The sequence below is a fragment of the Sitodiplosis mosellana genome, unplaced genomic scaffold (assembly GCF_009176505.1).
Source record: "Sitodiplosis mosellana isolate CC-2019 unplaced genomic scaffold, AAFC_SMos_1.0 Smas_scaffold_1, whole genome shotgun sequence".
Lineage (NCBI taxonomy): Eukaryota > Metazoa > Arthropoda > Insecta > Diptera > Cecidomyiidae > Sitodiplosis > Sitodiplosis mosellana.
The window spans coordinates 2,476,511-2,488,671 of record NW_022595244.1 but is presented as its reverse complement, the minus strand read 5'-3'; the positions used below and the strand labels follow the sequence as shown (position 1 = coordinate 2,488,671).

At 38.4% G+C, this 12,161-nt stretch overlaps 1 protein-coding gene across 1 annotated transcript; it reads left to right on the top strand.

Annotated features, from left to right (window-relative positions):
• The first annotated feature begins 2,364 nt into the window (after positions 1–2,364).
• LOC129576430 (sulfide:quinone oxidoreductase, mitochondrial) lies at positions 2,365–4,433 on the top strand. Its single transcript, XM_055461548.1, has 5 exons — positions 2,365–2,610; positions 2,677–3,007; positions 3,080–3,490; positions 3,669–3,855; positions 3,928–4,433. The coding sequence occupies exons 1-5, from the start codon at positions 2,507–2,509 to the stop codon at positions 4,233–4,235; spliced, it is 1,341 nt and encodes a 446-aa protein (XP_055317523.1). The 5' UTR covers positions 2,365–2,506; the 3' UTR covers positions 4,236–4,433.
• Positions 4,434–12,161: the final 7,728 nt, after the last annotated feature.

The window sequence follows — 12,161 nt, the reverse complement described above, 5'->3', positions numbered from 1 at the left end:
GTCGCCGACAATTGATAAGCTGTTTGAAATGTTGAAATTCCTTTCATTTAGTATCTCTGGCGGAATTGTTTGAAATAATTCGCGAGATTTGTTGTTTTGTCGGTCGCATCGTCGCATAAATCACGTAGCTTGTCAACGCAAACAGCACACACACACACACACACATTTTCAACGTGTTTGTATGCGGAGTTTACAGTACATAATCAAGAGAGAGAAAGAATGAAAAACAGGGAGAGAAAGATTCGTCTCATCTGCAGCTAGAGTCAATTAACGCTTTCTCCGAATCATGTTTTATTTAGGATTTGTATTTAGGTCAGTTCGTTACGGAGAACAGCACAACACTGGCTGAGATAATTCAATCATGAACGTGAAAACCTTGAGATCACACATGATTCGTTGACACGGAAAAGTTTTTTTTTCATTTCCATTCTACTGTTGTTGCGGGGAACCCGGTGTGGAAATCCTCTGCCCGTCAGTCGTTCGCATTGGAATGGTTATTGCATTGAAATTGATGGCTAATGTGAGCTTACAGAAGTTCATCGAATCGACGAGAAGAAAGTTCGAAGAAGTGGGAGAAAGAGAGACGAAAAAGAGATGATTTCAGCACGGCAACATACGTGAAAATCGACATGCCCCCTAAAACCGCCATTCCATGTACATTGACGTAATCACAAGATCGATATATAGCCGCGAGTCAATATGATGCCGCTTACTCATCAAATACTCATTTTAAAATTCATTTTTGCGCGTGAGCTCCCTCTCTCGCTTCTCGTGTTTTCTTTTCATTAGTCGCTGAAGAGCGATTGTCACGTAATTGGATCCATCAGTTTGTCATTCGTGCTTGAACTTATTTATGTCATTGTATTGGATAAATATGACACAGAAATAACAGCAAAAAAAGAGAGCAGACTGATGTTCAGTTTGGGAATGAAATGTGCGCTCGTGAGCGCCGAAAGGGGGATTAATGTGCGATATGTCACGTAGTTGCAAGTGCATTGGCATTTTAGTAAGAAAAATGTGATAGAAAAGCGATTAAAAATAACCCATTGTCATATTTGTTTTTATTGTCATTTCATGTTTCAAAGCCATCACCAGAGTTTTTCGATCTCGATGCCTTTTTTTTCTTCTTCCAATAAATTGTTGCCAATCATCAATGTTTCATTTTCATTTCAACTGATTAGATTGGTTGAAATATGGCACAAAATTGATTCATATCACATGATTTGTGCGCTCTGAAATAATCAAAGTGATGAGAACAAACATGTGTTTTAAGGTTGCTGAGCATCTCAGCATTTCGTAAGGCACGGATATATCCGGGCATATCGACGACGCATACTGTATAATACAGTGGCGTGCGTTGCTACGTGCAGCCGCAACGACTCGACCGAAGTGTGTTCAGTTGATGTGGCTGCACGCAGCAACAACATACACATTCCGGTCGAGTCGTTGCGGCTGCGCGTAGCAACGCACGCCACTGTATGCGTCGTCGATATGCTCGGATATATCCGTGCCTTACGAAATGCTGAGATGCTCAGCAATCTTAAAACACATGTTTGGATGAGAATGAGTGAAAAAAACGACAAAAACAGGCAGGCAGCTGAGTTCATGTCCTACACATTTTTGTAAAAGATTCATTTCGTCCAAAGCGAGCAAATCCTTCGGTATTTGTTCTAATTTGATTTTCATGCGATAGGATTTTTATCAGCTTCTATTTGCGTAACACATAGCTGTTTGTCGAATTGTGTATTTGCCTCCAAATCGATTCGGATTTGTTTTTGATAACGTAAATGTAAATAGAGTCGCCAATTTGCTTACGCACGTAAGCGATTTTAATAAAAATCCATATAGTGAACACGTATATGACACCAGATTTGAGCCAATCAGCAAGTTATAGAAAAACAGCAGCAAAAAAATGAATGTACAACATTATCTCTACGTGATGGTTCAACAGCACAGACACTGTGTTTAAACCGATTTACTGCACCAACTCAACAAATCCTACTAATTTCGTAAGACATCCAGCCAGAGCCGCAGCCCAACACCGATATCAAACCACAATTATAAATTGAATGAAATCATATTGAGTTGCATAAACAAGCCATTCATTGGGATTTGCATGCTGCGCACAAAAATATCTATTGACATGTTCAAAGGACGTTAACATTTCATCTTCTAATTCGCATTGAAAGCAAAAGTTTCCAACGGATCTGACGCAGCGCAGCCGATGACAAATTCAATTTGGACTGAAGCTAGGCAACCGTTAAAAGCTTCACATCCAATTTTGACCGTCTCCATTTTTGTGTGGTCAAGTGCTCCGTACTACGTAGTTGCTTAATCACAATGACATTTCAAATGACATGAAGTGAATGTTTTTTTATTATTATTATTTTCAAGCAATTGTTGTGATGATACGCACTTGACATCCCAGATATAAGTACCGAAAAACCGTGTTTCATTCATATTTGTATATTTGTGCCGCTGTTCATATCAAGTGTAATCCGTCGAAATGTTCAAGATTTCATCATCGTGTGCTCGGAAAATTAAATTTTCGTCCGGTTTGATAGCTGCTCGAACATTTTCAGTGTCAAGTGCTTCCTACGACAAATACAAGTAAGTCCATTCAAGTGGAACGAAATTTATAGCGACAATAAATTGTGTATGGTGGTGATTTTGCAGATGCAAAGCATTGATTGTTGGAGGCGGAACGGGCGGTTGTTCGATAGCGGCAAAATTATCATCCAATTACGGTCAACATCAATGTATCATTTTGGAACCGGCCGATGATCATTATTATCAGCCCATGTTTACAATGATCGGAGGCGGTATGAAAACACTTTCACAATCCCGACGCAGTATGTCGACGGTGTTGCCGAAAAAAGCCAAATGGATCAAAGATGCTGCAGCTAAATTTAACCCAAATGCGAATGAAGTGATCACCAAACAAGGTCACACCATTTCATATGATATTCTCATCATTGCCGTTGGTCTGCAGCTGTGCTATGGAAAGGTAATGCGATTGTGTTGTGTTTACTGCATTTGAATGGAAATCAAATCGGATATTTTGTAATTATATGAATAGATTCCTGGTTTAGAGGAAGCGCTTTCGGTTCCAAATGGAAATGTCACATCAATCTATTCGCCGAAATATGTTGATCGCCATTTGAATGCACTAAAAAAATTTGAAAGTGGCAATATATGCTTTACATTCCCAGCATCGCCCGTTAAATGTCCCGGCGCACCACAAAAAATCTGTTACATAACGGAGCATTTTCTACGAAAAGCAAATAAACGACAAAAGGCTCATATTATGTATAATACGTCGCTGCCCACAATATTTGGCTGTAAATATTTTGCTGACGCATTGTGGAAAGTGGCCAACGAACGTGAAATCGAGGTTAATCTTAAAACCAATTTGATCGAAGTTCAGGGCGATAAAAATACAGCGATTTTTGCGAATGTTGATAATCCCAATGAAAGGAAAAGTGTGCAGGTAGGTTTGGGGTTTAATTCCATTTAAGTCGGAATATTGGATTATCAGAAGAAATTGATTTTCCCAAAAGCATTTTGCCTCTAAGATTTATATTCGTTTTCTTAACGTAACGATTTGTTGTCATGTCATATGAGAAATATACTTCTCGCCATGCATACTAATTGGTTTCTGTTTTAAGTATTCAATTTTACATGCAGTTCCTCCGCAAAGCGTCCCACAAGTGCTGCTCGAATCAAAAGATCTGACCAATGAAGCTGGTTTCGTTGATGTTGATAAATCGACTCTGCAGCACGTGAAATACCCGAATGTTTTTGCACTTGGAGACTGCGCTTCAACTCCAAACAGCAAAACCATGGCGGCCATAGGTGATTAGCTCGAAATTGAACTTATCCAAACGAATTGTTAATTATTATTTGGTTTCTTATTGCCAATTTTAGCGGCTCAAGTTGGAGTGTTGCACAAAAACATCACACAATTTTCAAAGGGAAAATCACTCGATTCGAATTATGACGGATATGCCTCATGTCCATTGGTTACGGGTTATGATAGCTGTATTATGGCTGAGTTCGATTATGATCTTCAGCCCAAGGAATCGTTCCCCTTCCGCCAGGACCAAGAACGATACTCAATGTTTGTGGTGAAACGTGATTTTATGCCGCTCTTGTATTGGCATCTCATGCTAAATGGATGGTGGAATGGTCCAGAGCCGTTACGTAAATTTTTCTCGATTTTTAAACTCAATTAATTTACTCATTTGTTTTCAACGCGTTTTTTGAAGACATTTTCAATATTTTTTTCTACTTCAAATCGGATATTGTTTTGTATCGTGTCATTTTAAAATTCTCTATTTTACACGTAACGTAATATCCGTAAAATACATCGCACATGTTTGTACACATTGTAAAGTCGAACAAAAATAAAGTATATTTTTTCAAACTATCAATTTGTGCTGCTTTCGAATTTTTAAGAGGAGCAATGCGTCGATTTTCGTATTTCCCCTTCGTTTAAGCTTTTTTATAGCACACGATGATACCTTACTCTGATCGATGTGCCCTCTCGGATCTTCGATCCCAACTAAAACAATGTGATCATATACACACAACGAGGTCTGTTTTATTATCATTATCTTGCTTGCTGAACGAGCGTGAAAAAAAAACATTCCGAATTATTCACGTTGGAATTGAAACCATTCAAATCGAATGGAAATTGATGTTGCGTGAAATTTTTCGGTTGATATTCGGAAGGGAAACAACAAACAAACACATATACAAAATTCAAAAGCGCGATTTTTCAAGGATTTCGCTATTTTCGTCACTTAAATTTATTGATTTCTCCGACTCTAATCATTTGGAGGCGAGTCATAAATCTACATTCAAAGTATGTCGGTCACAAATATTAATTCTTTCAAATGCCCTTGCTTCACATCCCGTGCCAAAAGCGTGCAAGCATTGAAAAACGATATCACAGCGATACGATAGCAATTTGATTTGGTCGGAGAGAAAGAAGCAGAGGGGGTGAACAGCAACAGCAAAGAGTATGTACGGACTGTGGAGTAGGTGAGTGAGGGAGAGAGAGAGAGAGATACACCTAATTGTGACAAATGAGCCAATGAACTGTGGAATCCAAACCATTTTAAAGTGTGAAAGTTGGATATGGCATGCGCCAGACAGTGACAGCCAATTCCTCCGTTTGAAATGTTCGCCTCTCGTTATAAATGAAATAATCTCTGGATTTTAATCTGAACGCGATTGGTTTTTCCTCCGACAATGTTTTTTCTTCTCTTCTTGTTTTTCGAAATTTGAAATGCAGATAAATTATTGGTTAATTAGCTGAGAGAAGAGAAGCGATGAAAACAACAATAACAACAACAAAAAAAGAAGTAATGACTGAATCGGCGGGCGCGAGAAACGAGTGAATTTTAAATGCTTACGTCAGTTTTATGATGCTTTTTTTCTGCTATTGGGAATACATTGCCTTTCTGCCGAATGCAGATATACACCATCGTTTTTTTTACTCTCTTCATCATTTCGTTCAGTTCGTATGTAAAATAGAATTCCATATATACTCACTTAGTGTACGGTGTTCGGCCATCAGTGTTAAAAATGAACAAATGAAAAATGTGTGCAAATAATCGCGAGCCGAGATGGTATTTAAACAAATATACTAAATTCAAAAAGTCAAGAGAAAGAAAAAAAGAGGCATTGAAGACAAAGTAAAGGCATTTTGCTCGTACATATATTTGCTTTGATCAGATAGTTCGTCGTCATAGTTGTCGTGGATGTTATTTTTTTTGTTGGTGCTGTTGCTGCTCAACTCTCCGATGAGATAGCAATAACTCTTTATTTCTGTATGTGCGCTCTTTTTTTCGTTTTTTGTCAAAGTCCAAATGAGATATTACAATCGTCGTAAGTTGTCTTCTTTGTAAAATTTAGTACATGCACATAGGAAACATTTACTGAATCGTTTAACATTGCTTGTAGGCATGAAATGTGCTAGCCGCGAAGTGAACTAGCAAACTTTAAGACATATGGCCAGTACACACAAAGAACACACACACACTTTTTTCCCCTTCATTCGCTTTATTATTCGCCCAAGTATTATTTGAGGTTTAGATAGAAAAAAACAGCACACATTGAATACGTAGTATCGTGTATGATTGGCAGGAAATATTTGTATGAGTAAAACTTCTATTTATCCATCGAATATGCTAATTTAGTGACCTTGCTGCTTGATTGGTGGCTTTTTTTTATTCCCGCGTCGCATATTTGTTGCGCCGCAACTCTGTTTTTTTTGTTGTTATCAAATAGGCAGTGGTGTGCATTGGGCTGGTGGCATCGACGAGAGGCTTTCGCCCAAGCAGTTTTTCTTCGCTAGCTAAGCAGGTCTTATGGAATTTATTCCAAGAAGCTCTTGATCATTGCTGCTGTACATCGATTTCTTTTATCATAACGACAAAAACAAGTGGAAGATACTAACAAGTCGATTTGAAACAACTAGACAATAATGACGACGATGACGACGACGACTACACAGCATCGCAACAAACGTGTTGATACAACGAAAAATTTGATTTAATTACAATAAACAGTCGTAGAATTCTATTGCGTCGTTTCATTGAAAGAGAGAAGGAGAGAGAGAAAAAGAGAGATAATGAAAATCGAAACATATGAAGAGCTCCGCGCAATAGACTCCGACAAAAGGATGTTCTAACTACGAATGTGTTTTTTTATTACAAACGTCGCAAAAATTCAACGCACCAATAAATATATTTTTTGGAGAAAAAAACACAAGCACATGAAATCTGAAAACGAATCGTGTGTTGTTCCTCTCTCCAAAATAGAAAACCAAGCGTAAAACAACAACAAAAAAGCAGCAAATAGTTTTAGAACAAATGTCAGACTCTCAAGAGAAAGAAACCTCAATTGAAATTGCGTTCATTGCCTCTCTAAATGCGATTCGATTTTGCACCACAGCATATGAGTGTGTGTCTGTGCTCCTTTTGGCTCTTCAAATGTTACAGTTAGATACGATGCGAAAGAGAGAGAGAGAGAGAGAGAGAGAGAGAGAAGACGAAAGCAGCGAACGAAACAGCAAAAATGAAGAATGAAAAACACACATTGTGCATGTGTGTGTGTGTGTGTGTGTTATTTAAATACAAAAGTGTATAGATGTTTCAAAAATCCATTGACTGTGAAAAAATTTGGCTCCACTTGGTAATTCATTTTTTTTGCTGCTGTGTTTTCTTCGGATGCGAACGAATTCGGGGTGGCAACAGCATTTTTGCTGCTAGCAAACAAATCCGCGGATGAAATGCAAAAAAAAACAAGCATGAAACAAAAAATCGACCGTTTTATTTTTGGCTTTACATTTGAAGTACCTAATTTAATACTAGTACATATTTTCTTTTGGATCGAAGCTTGTGAAGCATAAACAGAGAAGAAAAAAATGAAATGAATCGCGGCGAATCGACAAGAAATTGTAGGATAAAAATTCAGAGCGAGTGAGCATTTATTGATTGGAGCGATAGATAGAACTGAAAATGTGAATCGAAGCAGCTATCGAGCATTTGAAGTGATTTTGTGTTTATATCAATTAGGGCTCGCGCTCTCTAGTTCATTCTAATAAATTGAATGTATGAAAGTTTGAAGAAAAAAATACACGCAATACGCGCCTTCGATGCTTCAGTCTATACAACCGAAATAGTAGTAGCCCCGAATATAGATTTTCATTATAAATGGCATATGTCATTTTAGGCTCTGCCATTCTCTGTACAATTTTCGCCTTTTGTCTATTCATAATTCGAAGAATGAACCGATCGCATCCGTTTCATTTCGAATGTGTATCCATCAAATTTGACTGTCGAAAAGTCGAATCGAATTTCCAAACTGTAATTAAAATTAATTGAAGAGTTGAAAGTGTTGCACGAACCAAATAAATAAATAAATAAATATCGCACAGCCTCGGGCCGAAGCTGCTCATCAATAGTTGTATATGTGTATGTTTACTACACTTGTTCTTGCCTTGCTGAGTTCAACGACTTTTCAAAGCTTTCCTTGATCGGATCAAAGTTTGTTATCAGAGAATAATTCACGGTTTTTGCCGTTGCTTTGCGCATCACGCACTCGGATCAGAGATTTCGTTCGTGATCATTCGGAGCCATTCCAATTCTTTTTTTTCCGAAATCAACGACCGAGAGAGAAAAAAAATATAGTTTTTTTTTGAGTATCGGTCAGAATAGTCTATGGTGGCGAGCGACGATGACGAGTGTTTCGTCGATGTGATTTATGGAGAAATGTTTTTTATACTAGCTGAACTGAAATAGAAAATGGCATTTGGGATGAACATTGTTTTCAAATTATATAAAGGTGATTATGGGGAAGTGGCGCGTGTGGAGGCGAGATAACGATGCCTCTCAGACACTTTTGAAATACATCACACACAAAAACTGGCAATATGAAATGCTTATTTATAGAATCGGCTTGGATTTTGACGAGCGTTGATTCTATATCAACCGTCTCCTCTTCAATTCATCTTCGTTCCCTGAAGTTTCAGCCGTTCATGTTGTTATTGTTGTTGTTGTTGCCAAAGATGAGGTGTTTTAATTTCCGAATCCAATGAAACAAAAAAAAATCCTGCCTGCGACGACGCATCTATTTTAAAATCCGAGGAAAAAAACCATAACAATAACGTTGGAATGAATTTCACTTCATTTTGATTATGCTCATTGTTGGTGTTGCGCGTTGGTTTATGTGATTCAAACGTGACATTCAGTCGGAGACAGTGTCCAAATTGCTTTGCCACATACACACACACACACGAAATGTCTTCCCCTTTCGGCTTAGAAGTTCAACAGTACATTTAGTGAACGATAATTTTTGCCGCAGATCAGCCGGGCTTGATTTGTGACTACTTTTTACACTCAACGATCCCATTTCGTGTTTTCGGCTCACTGAAATCATTTTATTTTTTATTTATTGTTGTTATCATTATTTTTGTTTTTAATTTAGCTGCTTTTTGTGATGATGAAAATGAAAACGGCTTCGCACAGCTGAAAAACGAAATGAAAGAAGAAAAAAAAAACATTTGAAGAGTTTTAACTTGCCGGGAAGCGCGTATTAGGTGATTAAAATGTGGTTGTGAAAGAATTTTTACTCGTTCTGTTGAAAGACGGTGTGAATATATGTTTGAACCGATTCTGTTTTTCTTTCGCTTTCCTTCATCGATGATACTGGTAAAATTGAGCCGTAAGACATTCGAATATTTCGTTCGTTTTATTTTCGGTTACATATCAAGAAATATGCGTCAATTCAGCGCATTTTTCGGACTCAAATGTTTAATTCAGACACCGAAGTTATTGCTTTTGCTTCGCCAAAACAAAAATCGATTTATTTGCTGAGTGGGTCCCAATAAATAACGTTGAACACACGTACACACACTAACTAACACACAAACACATTTCGAAGAAATCATTTTAGCGATAATCATAACTGTGCCCGCCGGTTCCTATCTGGATTACCTCAGACTGTTCAATTTACCAAAAAGGACTGGATGCCAGCGTTTTTTTTTCTTTGTTTGCTTTAAAAGCAATCAGAAAAGTAAAAAAAAAACAAAGGCCATAAATAAAGAAGGCGATGCGCCTCGGCAAATTCAGAACCAAATTTGCCAAGAAAACAAAGCAAAAAAACGGCCAACACATCGATTTGGTGCTATTTAAATTTCATCATTGGCTTATATTTGCATGGTGACCAACCCAAAATAAACAACCGAAGAGACGATAGCATTTCTGTCGAACACACAACCAAAGGAATTTGTATTGACTGCGTTTGCATGTAGCCGAGATTGTGTGTGCGTGCACACAATCCGAATGATGTGTATAATGTTGATCCTCGATGTGTTCAAGTGTTGGAACGTCGACGCATTTGAACCGTTCGCCAAAAACCGAGAATTGGTATGTGCTAGGGTATGTGTTCGAAAAATTGCAGGCGCGCAACGCGCACGACATACAGCACTCTCACACATTCGCCAAAGCAATTTCGATTGCTGCTAGCTCGCGTTGGGCACAATCTTTCGAAACAAACCAAACCGGTCAATATATTTTTTTGTTTCCGCTATGGTGCACAATGTAGCTGCGCTTTTGTTTGTTTTTCCCATTTTCTCCTGATTCTTAGCTGGCTGTGGCGCGCAGAAGTATTTTCATCGTTTTCCTTATATTTGTCCCGAGCCGCAAGAAACCTACTTTTTTTCGTTGTATTCAAGAGGCTCTGGGTGTTGGTGTAATAAATTTTTCTGAGAAATGACCACTCGCCCGTCCCCACACGCTGCCGGCCCATTCATCCACTGCCGAACACATTGTATGTGAATTGTGCAGTGAAATTATTGCACCAAGTGTTGGTTGTTGGTCGCAAGCCGCTTGCCAAATGCACTTGATTCAACTTGAAGCCCGCAAGATTCAACTCGACTCAACTCAAATCACATAAACAAAATGATGCGATGAGACAAAAGAGACAGTGGAATCTCTTAAAATAAAACTTTTATTGAGGTGTCTGTGCATGTATTGTTTTAAAATGCATTCGTCGCCACGAAGGGGTCAAATCGATGATCGATTGCATCACCACATTCATTAATTGATCATACGTACACGGTGGAAAAAAAACCAAGAGTGTGTGTGCACGTCTGCCAATGCAAAACGCCGAACTTAATTTGCATGTTCCCGCATACAACAAAAGGCGTCGATCGATTGAATCATGGCACATTTTTTGCTATGTATGTGATGACTCCATTGTAACAATTGCATTCTCGAATGTAGAGAAGAAACAAACAAACGAACGAAAGAAAAAACGAACGACGTACAAAAAGGCACGGCGCAAATGTATATGCTTGTGCGTCCAATGCGCTCATCAAAAACTCATTCCATTTTGTTTTAGATTTTTTTTTTTTTTCATTTTTCGACATATTTGAGCTAATGAATTTTGTATAAGTGCACTTGATTCAGTGATTTCAGTTTCGAGTTTGCCTCTCTCGTATGTGCAAAATCATGTAATTACATTTTGAATTCCTTGCAACGGTACTGCTGCGCTATTCGTTCATCATTTCGCCGATGTCTGCACCTGAAACGCTCTGCACCGATTGTGAATGGCTTTTAAACAAACTAATAATAATAATTAGCTATTCAATCAGCAGACTATGTTGCTGCTGCCAACGATGTTGTTAGGCGGCTGCTGTTGCTGTCGCTGCTCCTAATTTCATGCACTCACAATGATTTACATGGATTAAGCGAAAAGACTAATGTCTATGCGATGCTTTGAAAGAGAAAATAAATGACTTTAGAATATGCAGTCAGCCATAAATTTCAATATAATTTGCTAAGGTATTAGAAAAAAAACACTGAACACCCAGCCAGGCAGAGAGAGCGAGATAGATTCTGACGGAAGATGTGAATTGTCCACGCGTGTGGATGAGACGGAAGACTGCACGGTGCACAAATGATTACCATGCCACAGCCAGCGCATAGCAGAATAAAAAGAAAACTGCAAGAGAGAGAGAGAAAAAGAGCTGAGCCAGAATCAGCTATAGAAACAAACTAAAAACGTACACAGAAAACTACAAAGTTATCTGTGGAATTTCCGTAATTAGCTGATATTATGAATGAGTAAATCTTGACACCGCATAAGCATCAGGGGAAAAACAAAACCAGCACGAGAATAGAATTGCAATCATTAGTTTTGCATTGCGCCGTGAGTTTTGAATTTCGTCTCTCTTTATCTTTCTCTCACTCTGGCTCACTCAGCCAGCAAGCGCTCATTTTTTTCTTTCCTTTTCTTTTTTCTGCTTTTTCTTCAATTTTTCGTTGTTGTTGCTGTTCATCGTTGGTTGCAATTCTGTACTTGATTCGGGCGCGTTCATATTAAAATTCGAAAAATTCACGCCGATCTTTTTTCGTGCCTCAAATCATCGCGCCATACATATCGCGTACGAATTATGGCAATTTCATCTCCTCATAAAATATGTAGAATAGGCGTTTGTGCCAACTCAACATTCCAATAAATTCTTCAGTGCTGTGCTGTGCACTTTTTGCTGGCGTTGTTGCTGTGTGTTGTACTGTTGATGCCTTCACGTGTGCCGGTTGAGCTCTTTCATTTTTGCGATTTGTGCACGGAATGCGTGATCTTAA